The 22,787-nt window shown below is 43.8% G+C and overlaps 1 protein-coding gene and 1 long non-coding RNA gene across 4 annotated transcripts; one reads left to right on the plus strand and one right to left on the minus strand.

Moving 5' to 3' along the window:
* Positions 1 to 86: 86 nt before the first annotated feature.
* Positions 87 to 16,574, minus strand: TBC1D5 (TBC1 domain family member 5). The gene is given in 23 exon segments (XM_078595022.1): positions 87 to 249; positions 251 to 631; positions 1,160 to 1,270; positions 3,183 to 3,262; positions 3,410 to 3,509; positions 4,051 to 4,217; positions 4,882 to 4,947; positions 5,403 to 5,626; positions 7,094 to 7,185; positions 7,680 to 7,786; positions 9,209 to 9,351; positions 9,616 to 9,788; positions 9,952 to 10,021; positions 10,125 to 10,175; positions 10,442 to 10,530; positions 10,964 to 11,066; positions 11,207 to 11,274; positions 11,783 to 11,857; positions 12,553 to 12,642; positions 12,893 to 13,001; positions 13,211 to 13,274; positions 13,486 to 13,605; positions 16,365 to 16,574. Coding segments are annotated over 22 exon segments (2,502 nt in total). The 5' UTR covers positions 13,595 to 13,605; positions 16,365 to 16,574; the 3' UTR covers positions 87 to 219.
* Positions 16,575 to 17,100: 526 nt separating this feature from the next.
* On the plus strand, positions 17,101 to 21,939 carry LOC144719173 (uncharacterized). 3 transcript variants are annotated; one of them, XR_013585550.1, is made up of 4 exons: positions 17,101 to 17,190; positions 18,837 to 19,019; positions 19,511 to 19,695; positions 21,184 to 21,939. It is a non-coding gene; the product is annotated as an uncharacterized LOC144719173 (long non-coding RNA). The 3 variants fall into 3 exon arrangements; XR_013585551.1 differs by having other exon boundaries at positions 17,119 to 17,685; XR_013585549.1 differs by having other exon boundaries at positions 17,129 to 17,350.
* Positions 21,940 to 22,787: the final 848 nt, after the last annotated feature.

Genomic DNA, 22,787 nt, shown 5'->3' on the forward strand with positions numbered 1-22,787 from the left:
GCAGATACAATCATGGTTGACAGCAGAGAACTTGTACAACAAAAAACCGGCAATTAAAAATATAAAATATTTGAATTATGCAACACTTAAGGCAAATGCAGTTGCAGGCAACACAACTTAACCTCTTCAAACTTGGTGTGACAAGCCAATGCATTAAAATTCTGCAGCCAAGGACACAAAACGACCCAAAATTGAAAATGTGGCAAGGTCAGTGGCCGATTACAGGTCCAATGGGCTCACAATGAGAGTCTGAGTCTCGGCTCGTGTTGCTGCCACTCTCTTCATCTGGGCTGATGAGCGAGCGGACAGGCCCAGCAGTGTGGTGATCGTCACCCTGCAGGGTTTGGCCATCTCCCAATGGGTGTTGGCTTTCAGCTATGGGATGCTTCTGCATGCTGCTGCCATTGCCTCCATCACTTGACAGGGCGGCATGCCCGCCTTCATCACTACATTCGATACCGTATGCAATTTCCTGCAGGGTGCTTTTGCGAGCTTGTCGGATTTCCATGAGTGGGTTGTCCATGGGCAGGTTCTGCCGGATGGGACGAGGGCTCTGAAGGCCGAGTGAAGGATCCTCAGCTGTTCTGTGTGGCACTGAGACCTTGGCCACTTTACTGCCAGGCCCTGCAGCCTGGAACAATGCATGAAAATACATTTAAAGACAAACGTGTTATGACAGGCACACACGAACAGTGCAAATTGAGTATTAGATATCAAAAAGGGTGCTTTTGGTAGCCATATTTGATCAAGGTTTACATATACCTTAAATATATCAATGGTCCTGAAGTCTATATGGTAATTATATACAGCCCTTTGGCAGTCCACTAACGTCAAAACAATGTGAAGCAAAAAAGTTAATTATTAGAACATTAAAAACCCATCCAAAATCCATGTATTGGCAACATTGTGATGCATTCTACAGTTAAGAAAATCCAATACCCTTGACAACTCTTGTTTGGAGAACATCAGATGCAAAATCAAGGATACTACTGCCCATCTTCTACCTGCAAATGTAGTTACCCAGAACAGACAATGGAACAGAGGCTGAAAACCAAGACTCAGGAAGGGCATTACTTGCCTTACCCACCACCAAATCCCATCCAACGAAACCTTAACACCAAACAGTGCAACGGCAGACACAAGGGGGTGTGCAAGTAACCTGGCTGCCATCTGGTTGGTAGTGGTTGTCGGTGATGGAGATTTCCTCATTGTCCCCAGACTCGAGCTGGCTCTGGTTAAACCTGAGAGTCCCCTTCAGGATGTCCTTAATCTGTTCACACAGGTCCAACAACAAACAGCAGGGGTTTATAACAGCAAACTTGTCACAATGAAAACATACATTATCAATGAAAATTCGATTGAATGTATGGCAGTGAATAACTTAACGTGGTCAAATCTTCTGCTGGATTAGGGTTTCCTCATGCAATGGAGGACGTGGGGTTATTGGATCGTATTCAACACTATTATTAGTGTGGGCTGAAGGCAGGAAGGTTTTAAATGGGTGCCTGGAAGTAAAGCAATGGACTTTTCTGCCCTGCTCTCTGCTGCCCACCAGCAACAGCCCCCACATGAAAATTACATTACGACTGTAATAGTTCCCAGCAGCACTCAACTGCAGAAACGCCGAGATAGGAATACACCTCGAGGTTGAAGTCACCAAACGAACTGAGAGCAGGAATGTGACAAGATGATAATTGTTACCAGTGAGTGCAGATTTAATGCTTGTGTAGTGACATTGAATCACTATGGCGTTGCGCCAGCTACTGAGAGAAGAGTGTAACTGCGTCTTCGAGTGCCTCTGTCACCAGAGTACGTATGGCATACGTGACAGTCTAGGTGAACCCAAGAGGGCACGTGACCTGCAGATGATAAGGGCGGGGGCCAGAAGGGGACCAAGGGGATAGGTGATGTAAGGTCCCAGAACCTTCTGGGAAGATCCCGAAGGGGGCATGGCCAAGGGTGGAGCGAGGCCATGCTCAGGGGGATAAAGGGGCAGTCCCGGGAGCGTTTGTGGCTGTCTTCTGGAATTAACCCGCCGTGCTACGCTTTTCAGTCTCCACTCGTCACATTCGCCATCGTGGGTCAGGCAGTACTTTCCTGACCTGACCCGTTTATATAGTGACCTTGTTGAGGTTTAGCTCCGTGGTAGTTACCAGATAGTTATCCCGAGTGTTTATGTAGTTTATGTAGTTACCCTGTTGGGGTGTATAATAAACGTGTTGCCTCCAAGTTACAAGTGTCTGCCTCCGTGGGACCCACTACACTTGTATTGCAACTTGCTAGGTGGCTAGCAAAGATGTAACAGTGGGATGTACGGCAGTTCCTGGCAGATAAAGCATCATCAACTGGACCTACTGCTGGTGTTACTGTGCGTGCAGCAGCTACATAATTGCTACTTCTTCCACTTTACTAACAAGTGGTTTGTAAAGTTGCAATCGGTGAGCATTTTATCTGTACTCATTGGTAACATGCACCATCTTGTTACATTCCCACTCATAATTCAGTTTGCCTTTGTGGTCTATGGTGACCGTGTGGAAGGAGGGCGAATACCTACTAGAATCACCCAGGAATGTCTGTCCTTAACGCTCGTGACGTCCCTCCACATCGACCAGCCCCCCCCCCTCATTAATATTCATGAGCAGGTGATGTCCTCCAAATGGACACCCCCCTCCCCTCATTAATAATGAGCGGGTGACATCGCTCAATATGGAGTACTCCCCCCCCCCACTAACAATATAATCATGCACAAGTGACGTCACTCTACATTGAACACCCCCCTCATTAATATTCATGAGCAGGTGACGTCCTCAAAATGGTCACTCCACATGGGGGACCGAGGTGCCTCCTCCCCCCTCCTCTGCGTCCACTTCTAACCCTCACTACAAAGGCAGAACCCTCACGTCACGCGATATCCGTAACGCTATTGAGACATCAAAGTAAAAAGGACGTCATTATGAACAAGGGACTATAAGCTTAAAATAAAACAGGTCTGTGTCACCGCGCCCTTATAAATTGCACACGAATTGATGCATGAATATCACGGTCTGCTTTTCGCTTGCAAGTTTCAGATTTATTGCAATACACCCGTCCTTGGACAGGCAAAAGGCTAGTTAAGCAATAACTAGTGACAAAGTCCAACATGCAGTCAGTCGAATAGGGCTGAAATATGAATCCTTTATTACCTGTTTGATGCCAGCCAGGGACACCAGGATCTCATCTTCTCTCTGCAGGTTCTCTTGCAGAATGTCCTCCTGGATTTTGGCTACACCATGCAACACAAGCACATAACAAATGACCAATAATTGTTTTATCTGCAACTCTGCACACATGCAAACACACAATTGTGCAGATGTCCAAGTAAGAGTCATGAGTGAAAGCTGAAGTGTAAAAAACTGCACTGAAACGCAACCCAGGTGCTGGTCCAATTTCTCTGCGCAGTAGTGGCACATGCCCTGCATTTCAATCAGCTTGGCCTGCAGAAGTGATATTTGGCTTTGCAGGTCCTCCTCCTGTTCACACACACGCATTTGCCAATTCCCACACACAACACCCATATTAACGGCCAATGAAGAAAATGCAGAGAACCTTGACCAGAAAAAAGGACACCACCATTGGCCATTATCCATCCACTGTTGGATAAAGGCCTCCCCATGCCAAGGCAATCCCACATGGTCCAGTGCTACTATTCATTTCATTGCAGCAAGAACTGATCTCATCTCATTGCTCCATCTCTGGGGTTGTCATTATTCTTTTGACTTCTATTCCATCACCAACTTGTCCACCCGGCCATCATTCTTTCAAGTGATGTGTTTTACCAAAGGCCATTTGCTTAATTGTCAACACGTCTCTGTTCCCTGATCTGGGAAATGTTATCTTAAATTACATATCTGGACTCTAGCTCAAAAGGATTCAAGCATAAAATAAACTTCACATTTAAATTAAAGCAACCATCACCCTTTCATGGCACACACTACCAAATCACCAGATCATCATTTATTGAAACACGTGGATTGGATGTTTGGGGTCCAATAGTGAGGCAAGAGTACGCACCAGTTCCCTGCGAGTCTTGCTGACGCTGCGAGGCCGAGGAAGTGTGCTACCGCTACCGAACAGCGCCTTCCCACGGGTTCCGGCCGGCGAGGATGGCAATGGCCTCGGCTCCTCACGGGACAGACTTTCTGTGCTTGGGGACGAGTTTCCCTCACCCCATCCCAGGCCTGCATGCCCCACACAGCTGCATCACAACCATGGTACCAATGCCGCTCCACGGTGCACATCTGAAACTGACGTTTCTACATGCTTCTGATTCGTGCCCATACACCAATGCAGTCTCTTGTTTTATTTATATACTAGCTTTAGATCACTGTGAAGGGTAAAGGAACATGAATCACTGTAGACTAAACAAGGTAAGATAACATATTTGACAATCGCACTGCCTCTGAGGACTATAAAATGAGTTAAGTCTACATTTCCTGAATGCCATAATTTTCATTATGATATACTGTGAATGTGCCTCAGGTTACTGTGCAAACTGGTTATAACTGAACACTCTTTACAGACTCACCATGTTACACTGAGTTTGAAGTGTGTAAAATGTCAAGTTAATTCAGGAAGCAAGTGTGAGGATTAAATGTGGGCACAAATGGTAAACATCAATCAGTAAAGTAAAAGTGAATTCGACAGCAACGTTGGACCAAATGACCTCCCAAGCAACCCTCTTAAGTGCCGAACGGCGACAAACGAGACTGAAGAGATCACAGAACAAGCAAGCAACATTGGGCACCAGCATCCCAAGCTACAGCCGCATTACACAATCACACTGGGAAAGAGAGGGGTTGACAAATGAACACATGCAGGACACAAACGTGGCACGCCATTTACCTGTGCCACCAGCCATGCTGTCGGCAGGCAAAGGAGCCTTTTCCCCATTGCCTGCCTCTACCTTCCCTGTCAGCACAGAGCACACACAGCTGCAGACGTCACCCATCGGGGCCCCAAGCAAGACTTCAAAAGAGGTAATTTTTTTGAGAAGGTAAAGACATTCTCCCACGTATAAATAATCCCACGACAGCCCAGATGTAATGTGTAAACATGCACACAATTCAAAGTGGAGTTAAGGGGAAATTATGTTATGAAACAGCAGAATTGGTTCAAGAACAATGCCTAAGCTGTTTGGTATAATATCAATGTTAAATTGATGGATTGCTCAAGGGATTTTAGTTTTGACCAGTTATAACGTTTCTCTGAGAAGTTCACTTAAAATCGCTGTTACGAAGAAGACAATTGAATTGTACGTGTTAACTTGGGTGCATTTTTTCTACTGAACTCACTGCCGTGTTTTTTTGTTGTGGTGTCCAAGCACCACTTTCGGAAGAATGCAAAACAAGCACGGATATACTGACCCTTACTGAGGTGTGAAGGCACGCTCTCAGATTTTAGTATGCGGTGCTGCTGCTGCTGCTCCTGCTGCTGGTGCACACGCACGGAAGTGTCCGTCATCAGGCGTGCTCGTGGGACAACGCTGGTGGCCTGTCCCGATGCTGGAGGGCCTATGAGTTTGCGTGTCAAGTTGAGCAGTCCCGCAGAGACTTTGTTTATGTTGACGGCTGGCCGTTGCTGTGTCTCCCTGTGCATGTTATTGCAATGCAAGCATCACAGGAATACAAAAAAATCGGGAACATTAACAGGTCAAAGCATCCTATTGCTTCATCAGAATAGGGTAGTTCTAATTTATCTTGAACCCTACTTTTGGCTCTCATTGTTAAGTTCTAAAATCACTTCCGATAGTTTAATCAGTTTTTTAAATCTATAAATCACTGTTGTCAGAAATCCAAGATGCTTAAATCAGTTCTCCGTATATATTTATGAACTAGCCTTTTGTCCATCCAAGGACGGGTGTATTTCAGTAAATATGAAACTTGCAAGCGAAAAGAAGACCGTGACGTGATATTCATTGCATCAATTCGTTTGCAATTTGTAAGGCTGCGGTGACAGACTTATTTCATTTAAAGGTTATAATCCCTTGTTCATCATGACGTCCTTTTTACTTCTACGTCTCAATAGCGTTACGGAGATCGGAGATCGCGTGACGCGAGGGTTCTGCCTTTGTAGTGAGGGTTGTAAGTTGACGCTGCAGAGGGGGGAGGAGGCGCCTCGCCCCCTCATGTGAAGTGACGTCAACCGCTAATTAATATTAATGGAGAGGGGGGTGTCCATTTGGAAGACGTCATCTCTTCATGATTATTAATGAGGGGAGCTGGCCGACATTGAGCGACGTCACGCGCGGGACACAGACATGCTTGGCTCATAGTCGTAAATTTATTTCTGAATACATTTTCATGTAATATATCTTTTAAAGTTTCTGGGAATAGCCTCGGTGATATCCCATCCATTTCATCATCCGACTCATATTTTTGCTTAATAATTTGTCATGTTCTTCACTCACTTCTATCTTTTATAAAATACTGGTAGTCCCCAACTTACGATATTTCGATCTTACGATAGCGATATGACAAAATTGTAAAATATTTTACATTTCGCGCGGCAGGCAAACGCAGCAGCGTACGAGGTACGATACTGTATGTTGGGACGCTGCCGGGATGTACGCATCTCCCACCTTGTGTGGTGATGCCTCACTCTCACCAGCGGTTGACGGAGTTAAGTTGTCTCGGTGTTCAATGCATGTTAAAAGTTTTTTTTATAACAGATAGGATTGTTTCCTGAAAAAACTTTCTATGAAATTGCAGTTCATATAGGTAGGCTAAGAATTTACCTTGTTTTTTACTTTAAATTTTACTGTGCAATACAGTATTGTAATTAATAAATACATACAGTATATAGTTTATACAGTACGGTACTGTAAATTGCTCTGTTTTGCTAAATTATCACCATTCTATAAGACTCCTGGGTAGGCTCGGCCATTTTCGACTTACGATGGGGTCGTCGTAACGCATCTCCGTCGTAAGTCGGGGACTACCTGTAAACATGTATGCTTAAAAAATAAATAATACAAGCCATCCAGATGATGATTAGCAAAGGTATGTAATCTGAGCGTACGTATATCTTTATAACCAAATGTCAAAGGGAGCCTTACCTGGCAGCATATTCGGTGTGCCGCACGATCGCAGATGCCTTGGGCGTCTCCACAGTGCCCGAGAACTTGTAATTGTTGGGCCTTGGATTGTTCTGTAAAACACGAGATTGCCTTTTTTTTTTTAAACAGCTTCTGTAACAGTTTCATCAGCAAGGATGGCTGCAAACTTCAATACCAACCTCACTTCATGGATGAATGAAAATACGACATGAATGTCAAATTATGGCATAACAGAACAAAGTACGATGGACACCATGGAACCTTTTAAGGACATTCAAAAAAATGACCTCCAATACGTTTATATTAAATTTAAATTGAAGACGGTGAAAAACCCATTATGTTGGATGACGCGTCGGTTGTATAAGTGTAGAACTGTGTAGAACCGGAGTATTTTGTCAACCACTCCCCTTTGCTTCACCGTAAGAAACTGTTCAGGACTAGAGATCGTATATCTATTAATTAATATTGATTTGACAACCACCGATTATTGTAGACCAAAGTGTTAAGTATGTATAAGAATAAACTGCAACAAGAAAATGTGTTGCCCCATCTGGTCCTGTGTTATTTAAAGTGTATGAATTAGCACCTTGGGGTCACGAAGGAAAAGTGCTTTTTGCACCAGATGATGGAGATCGCCACTGGGAGGGTAATGCATGAGCAGTCCCAGGCACGTCTGGTAGTTACTCGACAGCACTGGAGCAAGCACATGCATGCAGATGCATGCACACACACAGGTACACACACCAAAGAGAAAAGAAGATCGACATTTGTATCCCACTTAGGTCGTTAAAACAGGAATTCATTGAGGATGCCTATTATGGCCAACAGGCCCATTACAGGGTTATTGTACAGGCACATATCAGATTGTCAAGCTTCTGTGGATTAAAGATCCTTCAAACGACTATTGAAATGAATGCGACCTATTGCATATCTTAACATCTGGCAGTTCAACAGCATTGGTTCAAGCAAGCCTGGCTCTCTGATTATGTTAAAACCGGTCCAGAGTTTATTTGTGTTAAATGAATGCTGCTGGGATAATGCACTCCCAGAGGGTCTTGTAGTAGACATGAAATTATAAAAATATTTTTATTTTCACGTGGAGGGACAGATACAAATTAGTCATTGCTTATTTCACCCCATGACTGTGCAACTTATTTATAGCATCCAGAATGCTCTATTAACCCGGTATCTACCATATACGGCAATTACAATTCTTCCTTCACGTATCCGGAAAAATTGCGATGTCATCCGGTATCTTGCCGCGCAATTATCAAACATCTGTTGAATACGGAAGCTTCAGGACCGCTGCCCAGTGGTGGCGCTCGTGGCAATCTGTAAGTAGAGCACTGTACTTCTGTATACCGTATTTTCACCGCATACGCATATAACCCGCAGACGCATATACCCCGCAAAAATAGCGTTTTGTGTAAAAAAAATTCAGATAGCCCGCACCTCCATATACCCCGCAGAGTCTTGTTTTGTTTGTATAAAGTGGTACACCCCGCGGGTTATATGCGGGAAAATACGGTACTGTATTCTAAAAGAGCCCCCACCGCTTCTCTACAATTAACTTAGAATCCTCTACAACTGACTGGTCAGTACTTCTGTAACAGAGTATGTTATTTCTTATATCATAGTTAAAATGTAGGCCATAGTTTCTGTCTTGAAAAGTTTTATGTGCTTGGGGAAATTTGGTCAACCATAAGTAGAACTCTCAGATAACCAGCATATTTTATTAACCGGAACCCTCCATTCCCCATGGATGCCGGATAACAGAGCTTTTGTTGTATATGGAAATATAAGTAGTTGAAGCCAAATCAAAGCCAACGACACATCCCTAACAGGCTGCTTAGGGTGAGAGCCTTATGGAGACCACTTAATACGACAAATATAACCAGTGATCCCTGAACACCAGTTGGGAATCCCTTTACTAACAGATACAGATGAGCATGCCTTAAAATGGAACCCAACCTCACGAGGATTCCTTTCAAGGGTGCCAATAACCATCAAAGCCATCAAAATTATCAAGCGATGCAAGTGCATCACAATCCATCCCAGCTTCTCTGCTATACTCTAGATAGATGAGTGTGCATTTGTGGTGGCAGCCGGTCTCACGTGGGTCACGGATGTTCTGCAGCATGGCGACGAACATGTAGTCGACAAGCGAGAGGTTGGCACTGTCAGCGAAGATGGCGTCCCACAGCGCCAATAAATCTTGCAGGGGGAACTCGCGTCCGAACAGAAGGCGTACCCACCGGCTAAAGCAGGCAGTCGGCAATCACATAGTATTGACACGGAGGTGTCAACCAGAGGCTCCACAATAATAAATAACGCTATCTATGATAAACACTTTACATGTATTATTCCAGTTCTCAGGAGGAGTCCCGACTATTACAGACACAGGCCAATTTAAAATAGCTCTGCCAAGTATGGTACTTGAAGTGAGCAGACTTTAAACTTATTAAGAGCAACAGAAAGTAAATGGCATTAAAATTGCATAAAACTACAACAAAGGCACGCACATGCCGTAGATTTGCGGTGCGATCTCCAGGCGCAACAGGTGCATGTAGAGCTCTGTGTCGTGCTGCTTGAGCACTTGGTCATTGATACGGTTAAGCTTGGTGATGATGGCAATGGAGGGGCTGTTGTCTTGCGGCCGCGCAAACGGGACGGCGTTCACAGTTGGGTCACGACCCTGTAAGCACAGGGGGACACATTCATGCACCACACATCTATTCACAATGTACTTTTCCACCTGTCTAGTGGAAAACACGGTGCTAGACTTGACATTGTAGAAGATATCACATACATTTCAAAATAAAAACCCTCTGGTGAGGTTCGTGGGGTCGTCATCTTACCATGTATTTCTTTCGCTCAGAGTTGGAAAACCAGGGTTCTGCAGTCTCCATTAGTTGTGAGAACAAGGCACTGAAGGAACAAACAAAAAAACCTTAGTCTTGGCAGTGCTGCAAAATTTGGATATCATGACATTGTTTTTTTTAAATTATAAACAGTTGAATTAAGCACTCACTAAGCATCATGCTCCAAGTACTCCGGGTTCAAGATGGTTCTCATCTCGTTGCTGCAGAGAGAATTGTGTGGTTAGGAACCGTATTCCTTTAATTTAACATAAAAAAATACATCACTATCAAAATTTACTCTCGATACAACTGCACATCACAATTAATTGCGTCTCTGATAAGTAGCCATGATTGATAGTAATATAACACGTATCATAATTAAAAAAAAACAGGTGCAAGAAAGTAAATAAATTCACCAAGCGCTATCCAATGCCTCAACTGCACACACAAGGATTGTTTTTCGCGGCTCAGCACTACAGTAACTCACGTGGCCTGGGAGAGCTCGGTGGCGTGCAGGAAAGCTTGGTAGTCGCAGTGCAGTACAAACACTATGGGTGCTAGCAGCTCATGCATGCCCTGTGCACAGACAACACCACACCACTTCGCTGCAATGTACATTCACAGCAACGTTTCACACTTGCGAATGGATTATATCACACCCTAACAGGTGTAAACTATTAAATAAGTACACTAAAAGCTTTATTGACCACAGTTGTAAATCACATTGCAAAGACAGGGTTTACATTGATAAAACGTATCGCCCAACATGCACATTATCTTTACAGTAACAAGGAAATCAAGTCGTACAACATCTACAAAAAGATTTTGATTAAATGCCAGTCTTGATGTCAGCTCCACACAGGTTTGGCCAGAGAAGTCCCCTTTTTGGGCAGCGATGGGGCAGGACTGGCATATCTGTAAGCATGACACGTTTATCTAATAATCTGGCATCATATGTTCCTGTCAAAGCAGTTAAGTGTGTAAAATTGTATGAGTGGCTATGGCACACCTGTCTGTACAGCAGATGCTCGTTCTCACGGGCAAAACAGAAGAGAATGTCTGTAAGAAGTTCCTGCACCCGCTCCTCTTGGAAGTACTGGATCTCGGGAAACCTGCAAGTTGCATGAATCACATTGCCTTCAAATCTGCGGACAGCAAAATGTTAAGCAAATGGTGTGCATGTGCCAGCAATGCAAACACTTTTTTTAGATGGAGGTAGATAGGTAAGACTAATAATGCCAACCAGACTCACGTGCGAGTTACATCTTGCTCAATAACTGCACGCAGTTCCTTGTCCTGGAAAAACCGGTTCCAGGGACTCTGCAAGAAGCATTATATAGCAGACGAGTTAGTGGCTGTTTTCACGTTGATAGCTGGGTGCAACAAAAATGTATTACTCTGGGTAGAGGCTTTGTATTGCATAAAACATGAAAGCTTCATGTGGCTGTGGGTGATTAACTAAGGGGAGCAGTGCCGCAATGCAGAGTACAATATACTCTTAAGTTGTTGACCCGAGTTTGATTGTTGGTCATGGCAAACATCAGTAGTGAGTGGTATCTGAATCACTCCATGTCACTACCGTTTCACCAAACCACACTGAACAGCATGGTAAAGTATGGTCTAACAATTCCCATGACCGATAGCAGTGGATTTCATTGGGCTGAAAATTATACGTATTAATTTAATTCAATACATACTTATGTTATGCATGATAAAGAGTGGAAGGGTGATAGAAACAATAACATTACTAAATGCACTTTAACTCTGAACCAGCAGAGGAAATTATCAGTAGTGCCTAATAGATGGTTGTAAATTGGTCTTTGAATACCTCTTCTGCTTGTGATAGAGGGTTGTTGATGTTCAAGTCTTTCTCTCCTGCCTCCTTCCTGGGGTTTGTGATGTGCTGAACACACGCAGACAATGGCAGCAGTATGTAGAAAATCAATATGGATCAATACAATGAGATATATTCAGTCCAATATGCACAGCTATTATCTGAAATGTATATGGGCATTCCATTGTGGTTTCTTTAGTCTGTGTGTGGAACACCAATGACAGACTAAAAAAGTACTCCACTCTGAAATCACGTCACATGCATTCGATTGATTATATACACTGGTCAGCACACTTTTTCCGGCATAAGGTATTCCAACGGTTTTAAGGTAATTTTGGGGTGCTGATTCCAAACCTGGCATCAGTTTTTGTCTATCACATCAGGTTTTTGAGATATCAAATATTGCATTTTCAATAAAAACTGCAGAAGAAAAATATTAAATAAATGTGGATATCTACATAAAATGATATTATAAACACACTATCCTAAAAATACAGCACCATATTTTAACACTAAAGCAGTCACTGACTCGTAACTACTTGCAATCACAAGTGACAAAGTTAATGTCGGGTAAAATCAATGAAAATGGGGTATGCCGATAGCATACAAATTATGTGATAGAGTAAATCTGAGATCAGATTTGGAATCAGCACCCTCAAATTTGTCTAAAACAGCTGCAAAAGTCCAGGCCAGAATTTTTTTTTTGTTGACCAGTGTTATGGCACAAGTACAGCAATGCTGTGCAGGGAACCATAAATTCCCACCATGAGCTTGATTTGGTCGTACTGCTGCCTCAGTTCCTCAGTTATCTTCACCCACAACTCTCTGTCATCCGGCAAGCACTTCAGGTACATCTGCAGAAAGACAAACCCGTTGCACAACGTGATTCGGAAACCAGTTGACTCATGCCATCAAAAACGAACGCACACTAAGAATGCAGCTGTGTCTCAAAGTGCTTTACAAAATGCACGGTAACAACAATGCAACAGGGCCGTGGTGCGGGAAATGGAAAATAACCAAAAACATAATAAAGGAAAATATTTAACTGGGAGGGAGCACAGCTATGTGTGTGCATGCGCATGCTTGCTTGGTGTGTGCTCGTACCTTCCAGCACACGCTACGGAATCGGCTGCTTCTCAGCTGGCCCTTCATGCCACGCTGCCGCACTCGAGAAACATGCTCCTGGTCGTCAAACATCCTCACCCACTCCTGCCTACCAGTGCCAGCAGAACATGACAGCAAACAGGCATTTCAAGATCACTCAAACGGACTTCGCACATCATCCACCAGTACACCTTGCAAGGTTACCATGTATCACACAGCACAACAGTATAAATCATGACCATCTCAAGTTAAAAATGATATCAAAGCATGAACACTTGGATGCGGTATGGAACCAAAAGGTAAATTTTTTTTATGCACCTGTATGAATCGGCAGTGTTGTTCTCAACATCAGATTCCAGGCACGGTCCACCCACTTCTTCTCCTGATGATGATGCACATTCAAAACATTCAACTAATTCCAGCCATAGCTCAGTCGTAAGCCATTGTATTGTATCAAATATATATAAGAGTACCTTGTGTTTAAAATGAGAAGTAAAAAGTCATTCAGGCGTAAAGTTTTAACGTTGAATGTTAAATATTCAAATAACACAGTAAGTGCACACAGTTTTCTTCACTTTTAGTCCGACACCTACCTCTTTCGGATTGCAGGGGGTGCCAGGACTGTCCACTGCTCCACTCTCCATGTTCAGGTTGCGTATGCCTGGCCTCGCAAGAGGAACCTCCATTGTCCCTGCTCTGCATTTCTGCAACAGCTGATGATGTTGAGATTTTAAGAGGCAGTTATTGCTGTAGTGTTAAGCACAGCCAGGCAGCATGGCACACAACTGCGTAGCTCGAGTTTTACAAACCAACATGACCAGCACAATTCGTTGCCTGTGACCCTATGATTGAGCCCTCTTTATTTTTACAAAAAAAGAAAATCAACATTCTTAGATTAAGCTATATTTAAAGGTAAGCCATTGGTCACAAAAACAACGTGTGCACTTTCTTTCATTACAATTATTGTATAATATGATTGTCCATATAAAAGCAATATATTGAAAATGAAAACAGAATTATAATGTATAAGCATAAGAAGTTGTAAAGGAAAAACATTTCAACAATGAAACTTATCTTTAACACAATTTTGTTATATCCTAAACGGTGCATATTTTGAAAAAACTTATGTAAATTATTTAAATAGCACGTTTATCGCTAAAGGCATTATTAGAAATCCTTAAATATTGGCAATAAAGAGCATGTATTCGAATATATGTACTCCTAGATGAAGGGTAGAATGGGTTTGCACTGGAGTATGAAATTAAGCCTCACTAAAAGCTATGGAGCATTGTCCCAAGAGTCAAGATCACTCACTTTTGTAGTTTAAGAACATCATAAATCAATGCTGGGGTAGCAAGTTATACAATCACACTTCAGCTTAAATAGGCACTGTACAAGTTGTTTCATTATTTCAGCAGGAACAGTGCAACTGTGCTGTGATAAAATTACTTTGCATGAATAATACATTACTCAAATCGTAATCGCTGATATGCATGGTCTTCCTTGTGGATGTATTTACAATAAACTGAATTAAGGTTGGAGTGTAATCGCAGCGCAGTGGCAGGTGCATTGCACTATGAACTAAGTAATCGAAGTTTGATTTCTGGCCATGCATAGCGTCAGTGGCAAGTGATAATGAAACCTACCCTGGGTCCCAAAGCACTTCACCGCAACCTGCACTGGCCAGCGTGCCATGCAAGGTGAACCATTATTCGTGGGCCAACACGGTGTTCAAAGGCCTTCATTTAATAGTGGAATTACAAAGGGCTGAAACTTGTTATTACAGCATTTCTTTTTGTATACTTTACTGTCGATATTACACCTCCGATTAGCACGGTTGGCTATGTACGGTGCGAAATAATTTCAACATACATGTATTTAAATCCATGTGCTATTGAATCACATTTACTTAACAGAGGAAGCACTTTAATTCAGTTAATGCCAGCAGGAAGATGACTTATTGGATTTGTTGTGAATTTCGGACACCATAAAAACATGTTTACTAGTTTACACCACTCCTTGGAAAATATTTAAAATATATTTTCCCAATGCAAACGGACAATGATATACGGTAAAAAAAAATAAGTATTCTCTATACTGTATTATGCAGTCAGCACGCATCTTTAAATCACTTAGTTGTGTTACTATTAACATAAACTCGTTTTGCGGATCAATAAAGTGTTGCATACACTTTAAATATTTGTGTCTCACATGCCCAAGGGCTGATGATCTACTTGGAGTTAGTGAATTGTGGAAAATATCATCTCGGTGCAAACAATGCGAGCTCAGATTTTTTAAAATAGACTTTTACCACAATTTAACGCAATTTGTGCTGCTGGCGTCATGTCAGCAGACGAATGCATCGCGTCTCTCTGCTCAACCGGTGTCGCTCATCAAAGTTGGCACGCGTGGCTGAGCCCGCGGTGCTATCACATGTGAGGGCCAGTCCCTTCAAAAGGATAACCACTGTTGACTCTCACAAAGAGAGATACTCCTACTACATCTACCCCAGAGGGAGAGGGTGAGTTTAGTTAACCCCTAAACGGGATATGAACTCGCAAACTTAGGCCTGCAAGATGGAACTACATGATCGCAGTTGCACCCAACTGATCTATTTTAATTACAATTGCATACATATGGGGGTGGCATCAATCCAAGAGTTAACAAAACGACTGAACGTGTATACATGGCAACTTGACAAGGCGATACACGGAACGGCCTGGCCAAGCCACGGAAAACACTGCGCAATACAGGAGGGTAGAACTGAAACCGGCAAACCATTTGCCGTAACCAAAAATGTAATTTCGGGTCTTTAAACTGGCGTTGACAGCGGACGGCAGCTTTAATCCTGTTCAATGTAAAAGATTAATGTAATTAGTCGTTTACATTTTTATTTAAAACTTTAGTGACTGCAGGAATTCATATTCTTTGGTTCTTTCGGTATTTTTTATTATTATTTTCTATCTACGTGACTTTACCGAAAGAACCAAAGACTATAATTAGTCGTCCTTATCAATCTTCCAAAACCGAAGCCCTAAATAGCTTCTCGAGTCTGAGAATTTGCGGGCTCTCCAATACAAATTGGAAGCCTTATTAGCTTTAAAAGTAATCTTCCCTTCTAAAGAAACTTCAAACTCGTATCGTGCAGTCACCTACACGGCGCGCTTCTACAAGAGGCTCTCTACGTCTGGGGTTGCGTCTATATCATCATGACAACTTAATGTTTCTATGTTGGGGGCAGTCTAACCATAGATTACCGACTGCCTTTCCATTAAGCTGTATCTCCGTTCATTTTATGGAACGGTACCGATGCAGTGCGGTGAAGCATCCCATTGCTGCAGCGGCAACAACAAACGCAAAGCAGCTGGTGGCAGGGAGGGGGGGGCAACGGCCACCCTTGTTCCGCGAACGGAGGCGCCCCCTCGCCGGCGGAACTTCCAGGTAAGTCAGGGGGGCCCGACATGAGGCCTACCTCGCAGAGCCGCTCTTCCGATGTTTTTCACTCGCGGCGACCGGTTACGCCGTTTTCCCGAGGCCGGGCGGATCAATACAGGGGAGCGTAAGGGACGCAAAGAGGGATAGGGGCCGGTGGGGCCGGTGGGGCCGGTCAGGCCGGCGAGGCTGGTGGGATCGACGGTGTCGGCGCGAACAGGTCGACCAGCCCCGCTCTAAATCGTCTCCATCGCCGCTTTATAATTCCCAGAGCGGATAGACGCGCGTGCCGCGTCCTATTGGCTGGGAGTTTAACAGCGTGACGTTTTACAACGACGCGGAGAGCCAATCAAAAGCGGCCGCGCGCGTTTCTAACCCTCATTTAAATTAGATGGGGGGCGTGGCGCTGCGCATCAGCTGTGCGGGGTGTGGGGGGGGGTAGGGGGGTTGTAGGGGGGGTGTATGGGGGGGGGTATGGGGGGGTGTATGGGGGGGGGTGTATGGGGGGGGGGGTGTATGGGGGGGGGGTGTATGGGGGGGGGTGTATGGGGGGGGGGTGTATGGGGGGGGGGGTGTATGGGGGGGGGGTGTATGGGGGGGGGGTGTATGGGGGGGGGTGTATGGGGGGGGGGTGTATGGGGGGGGGTGTATGGGGGGGGGGTGTATGGGGGGGGGGTGTATGGGGGGGGGGTGTATGGGGGGGGGTGTATGGGGGGGGGGGTGTATGGGGGGGGGGTGTATGGGGGGCGTGGTGGGGGGGGGTGTTTGGGGTCACGTGCGCTGCCGGTCACGTGCGCGGAAACCCGGTCACGTGCGCGCGATTTCCGTGCAATCGGTGGCGCGTGGGGGGCCGTAGGCGACCAAAGGTGACCGGCGCAGCCCCCCCCCCCGACTCAGCCTCAGGTGGTGGGGGGGCCCCTGGGGGCCCCTTCGTAGGGAGGAGGGTGCTATAACGAGAGCCCCCCCCCTTGATCAAGAAGGTCTTTGTCCTCACTCTTCCACGCTGCTCAGACGTCTCAGACGGAAGTGGGTTACGGGGGTGCCCGCACACTTTGGGTCCCTGCCGGTCGACTTAGCCCGTGATGTTTACGCAGCTATTAGTATTATTATTGTTGTGTTGTTTTAAATCACTGTTGCTGAGCAGCACACAAACAAAAGGATCGTCGGAAACGTCAAGGGGACAGCAACACACGGCACAGTGAACGTGTTAATGTGACAAGTTTTTGGGAAAAGAGAGGATGGGAGGGAATTCTAAAAGTGGAAATGGAAGCGGGATAAAGTGTGGTGGGAGTTGAACTCTGTGTGAGTCGAAACCGTGTCTCGTAGACGCAAGTCCTCCACATGGTGGAGGAATCAACCAGGTACATTCACGGAAACGATAACCACGACAGTAGCTAAATTTAGATTTAAAGCTTTCGTGACTGCAGGGATTCATATTCTTGGTTCTTTCGGTAAAGTCACGTAGAAGGAAAATAATATAAAAATAAAACAATATAAATTCTCACGACGTTTCGACTGCAACACAAGCAATCATCATCAGGTGTGAAATCCACGGCAATAATTTTTTTTTCGAAACGTGAGAATTTTTATTTTATATTTATATTATTGTATTATTTCCCTTCTACGTGACTTCACCGAAAGAACCAAGAACATGACAGTAGCGTTAAGAGTGAACAGTGTGCGCGACTGACTGCCGGTGAGCGAGTGACACTCAATCGGTGCTGGATCAGTCACCCTGTCTGCTCTATTCAGAATGCCTGCACGTGTAGTGAGCTAGGAACTGGGTGCTCCATCTCGGATATGACAGCAGGATTCCAACTTAAGTGAATGTGTGCTTTGTAAAGTGGTAATAATTATTACACAGGCTTTGGCACGGAAAAGATGAGTTGATGCCTGCTTGACCAGATTACTCATACTACCTGTATAGCCATTCCATGACCGGTCAGATATGATTGTTGTGCCAAACTAGCAGATTAATAGGTTTACCATGACTCAATATTGTTACATTTCCAGCCTTACGTGATACAGTTATTAATTACTTTTTTACGTTGAATTGGACCAGGTTATTGTCACCCCAATCATTTTTTTCCAGGCAGTGACGATTGACAGTTAAGTATCTGCGCGTTGAGCAGTTAAATGTGTATCACTTTAAGCGTGTGATATAAATGAGTATGATTTGTACTGTTAACTGCGAAGGAGCGGATCATTTTGTGAGTGGAAAATAATAAGTCATAAATACAAATAATGTGGAAGGCAGAACGGCATTGTGGAATATTAGGTTGACTGGCAGGAGGATAAAAAAAAAACCTGAACGATTGTTTCCATGATTTATTGCAGTCGGGCACGATATAAATACAATGTGAATTCAGTTAGTGATTTCGATATCGCGTGTCCACAAAAATGGTACACCAGACAGAGAACACTTAGCTTTGCTTTAGGTACACACCCAGCACATTCAGGTCCAACATGATTTGACTCGGATCGGCTTGTTGTCTACACAATTCCTGACCAGAGAAAAAAGAACACATGGAAGAAATGGGGGATGAGTTTTGGTGGTCGATGCGCAAGCTTGAGGACCTGGTGGAGTTGTACAAAGGCAGCCCTTGCCTCTACGACACGATGCTGCCGGACTACAACAACAAATGGAAACGACAACAAGCTCTGGAGTTCATGGCGCAATCACTTGGAACTAATAGTAAGGCTGCGTATATAGTCATAATATATATTTTATTAAATGTTATTTAACTGCTGGATGAAAGTCATTCGGCTTAACCGCACTAGTCAGCGCAGGTTGGTGAATACACGACCCAGGGGCCTGAGTACAGAAAAAGTGTGAATCCACCAGGCAGTGATTGTTGGATGTTCCAAATGCACTGGTTTATAGTAATGCTTACCAACAAAGTCAGGTTAAATCATTGACTTGCGAGCTTGGGCAGGACATCGCTAGAAGCATGGTGGCTTGTGCTTCAGGCTTAAGGTTGGAAAGGGAACACGACCGAAAGTACCTCTACTGTGGAAATAAAAACGGTGAAATCAGCCAATGCAGATGTGCTAAATAGATTATATTTCAGAACCATGAGAGATGTTGATGGTTTGGTGAGGCTTTCATTCAGCAGTGGATCGATCGTGGCGAATGATTATTAAAGTTGATCAGCGTATAAATCATCCTTTTGGTTTTTTTTACAGAAATTGAGGTCGCCAGAAAAATCAGAAATCTGCGCACAGTCTATTCAAGAAAGAAAAAAGAGGGCAAAAGCAGACAAAGTGGAGATGGCGGGGGTGATGCTTCAAGGCAGACTTGGTGGCTGTTGCCACATCTGGAATTCTTGGATAACTTTGTTGGCTGTAAGAAGACCATCTCTAATATGAAGGTAAGCACTTTAATCCCGCATGGTGACCACTTATTTTCTACCAGGTGACTTAAATGATCTCCGGATTAAAAAAACTTGCAAAATGCATATATATCCTTTGGTTCTTTGGGTAAAGTCACGTAGGTATAAAATACAATAAATCACGACGTTTCGATTGCAACACAAGCAATCGTCATCAGGTGGGAAAACCACAGCAAGAAAACTAATTTTGCTGTAAAAAAAATTATTGCTGTGGTTTTCCCACCTGATGATGAGTGCTTGTATTCCAATCGAAACGTCGTGATTTATTTTATTTTATACCTACGTGACTTTACCCAAAGAACCAAAGAGTATGGATTCCTGCAGTCACGAAAGCTTCAAATCTAGATTGCATCTATATCATGTTCTCTGCTGCAAGAGAACACATTTTCATCTTAATCGGTTTAAGCCTGCCAACCTGTAGATTCCATTACCTCTTGTTTTCTAGCTTGATGTCAGTTATAATGTCATTGTATGAGCCCTTGACATTTATGTATACATGCCCTTGCCGAGGCTCAGTGTAGTACACGAGCCAAGACAATCCACGGTTTTGTCAGGAACAAGAGCGATCGGTTTGGTGTAGACAGGGGTTTGTAGTCATTTCCAAAATCACTTTTAACTCTTGGTTGTGCAATTATGGAGTTGACAGTTCAAAATATACGTATGCTTTGTCAATCCCGGACCCCCATAAGGTTTCAACGGGTATTTGTGCATAAAAGGGGTAATTGACCACAACCAAACATGGCATTGCCTGGCAGCATCTTTGGTTTAGGGCAGGGAACTTTTCATTATGGAGAGCCAAATATAAATTTCTCATACATGTTGTTGGGTTATGCATTATTTAACAAAAAACACTGGTTGAAAGACAGGTACAGTATTTGACTTAGAAAATTACAAAGAGTGTTTGCAAGCACACAGTGCAGTTAAGACGCTTGTAGTGGTGGATAAATAGTTTGCTGTGCATTTTGAAATGGTAAGTTTCATTTGTATGTATGTATGTTTAACTTCTTTCTCAGTGTACGCTAATCGAGCCTTATAAGATGAAGTCGTAGATTCCTCATTTCTGGTGTAGGGAGGTTCAAAGTTCCGGAGAGACTGCACATACGGAAACTCTTCCGTCATATGCGGACATTGAACCCTATATCTTTGCAGGTGAAATTTATAGTCTTTCAACAACTATGAGGCATTGCAAAAATCTACTGCACATCAACTGAAGCCATTTCATGGCATACGAATATAGATATACGTGTAACTTGCTATCCATCCAACCATACACAATAGATTAGACCATTGCCTGTGGGAGGATGAATAGGCAAACATTTCCATCCAGGGCACCATTCGTTGGTTGAAATTCCAGCATGATGTGACAGTTGTAAATGTGTAGCTACTTCTCCAGTGTGCTAGCCATCATAGAATTATGAAAAAATATACTTAGTTTAATACTTTAATGGATTACATGTTTATGTACAGATGGAATATGTCGACAACGAGAGCAGTCAAGATGTGGAACAGAGGTCTGATCAAGATGAAGCTGAACTACCAACCAAAACTAGAAACACCACAGAGATTCCAAACAGCCTAACTTCAACCCCTGAATTTACATTTCATAGGCCACAAGGCCCAAAGCAATGGCCCAAAGTTAAAGAGAACAAACTTGGAGAAACAGACAGTCAGATAATGGAATTGGCCATTAAAAGTATGGATACATACTTCGCAAGGCCATTTAAGGAGGATGAATTTGATGTGTTTGGCCAATTTATTGCCAATGAGCTACGTTCCCTTCCATTAATTGAAAGTCGGCGTTTAAAATATAACATTCTTGCTGCTGTTCAGGAGGCACACTCGCCACATCAATGTTCGTACACATCACACACAGAGCACATTGCCACCACAGCATTCCCCATACATTCCATGCAGAGTGCACCACCAACACAACCCTTACAAAAGTCCCCAAGACAACTTCCGTGAACCAGTTACCATCCTACTGTTCCTCAAAGTATACACGTTTAATGGTTGTTACCCATTATGCATTTTTTTTGCGTTCATCCTATTTTAAATGTATGAAAATACTGTTTAGTTGCTGTGCTTAATTTTTTTTGCATCATCACCCGTGTCATGCTGGGTGTGGCTTGTAGGGTTTCCCACCTTCAGGAGGCAGCATGTCAGAGCAGCCATTTTTTATTGGCCTGAGTAATGAACCACAATAAAGGAGGTGATTTCACACACGCCATATATAAATATCGTCCATATATATAGAACACAATAATCTTCGATTCTTTAGGTAAAGTCACGTAGATTGGAAAAATAAAAACATGACGTTTCGGTCGCAACACAAGCGTCCGTCATCAGGTGAGAAAGAATGATCTGCTGTTGTGGCTTTATATAAGCACGGGAGAGGGGGGGGGGGGTAGAGTCGCGGCTGCAAGAGTTCACGGGAGTGGGGGGAGGGTTTGTGGCGTGCAGGGACGGGTGGGGGCTGGAGAAATTGGCATGTCAATGAGCTTGAATTAGTAAACGAAAACGGCACAGGTGGGTGAGTCAAAATCACAGCAGTTAAAACTTGACTTGGTTTATCACGTCCTTCCAATGATTGCTCAATCTAAATCCATCTTCTCAATTAAAGTTTTGTCTGTGTATATCTGGATTGCTTGGCTTCCTGGATGTTTTGCTCGAGAAGAGACCTGATGGCTCGTTGGGACTGTCTATAGGAAAGCCACCCACACGGATTCCTATCTAAAGCCCGACTCCCACCACCATCCAGCCCATAATTCCCTCAGCAAAACACTGCACCATAGGGCTCCTTGCATCTCCAACCAGCACCACCTAGCCAGTGAGCTTGAGCACGTACGCCAGGCTCTCATGAGGAATGGATATTCTGACCGCACAATCCGCAAAGCTGCATCCCCAACCATGGGTAGAGAAGCATCTGAGGACCCAATCAAAACCATCACCTTGCCATACATAGCAGGGGTCACCAAAAGGAATTCCAAAATCTTGAACAAACACAAGATCCAAGTTCGGTTCAATACGGTACATAAAATCCGTGATTTGATCCCATCGGTGAAGTATGCGAT

This window comes from Lampetra planeri, chromosome 1 (genome assembly GCF_965212315.1).
Source record: "Lampetra planeri chromosome 1, kcLamPlan1.2.h2, whole genome shotgun sequence".
In the NCBI taxonomy this organism is placed as follows: Eukaryota; Metazoa; Chordata; class Hyperoartia; order Petromyzontiformes; family Petromyzontidae; genus Lampetra; species Lampetra planeri.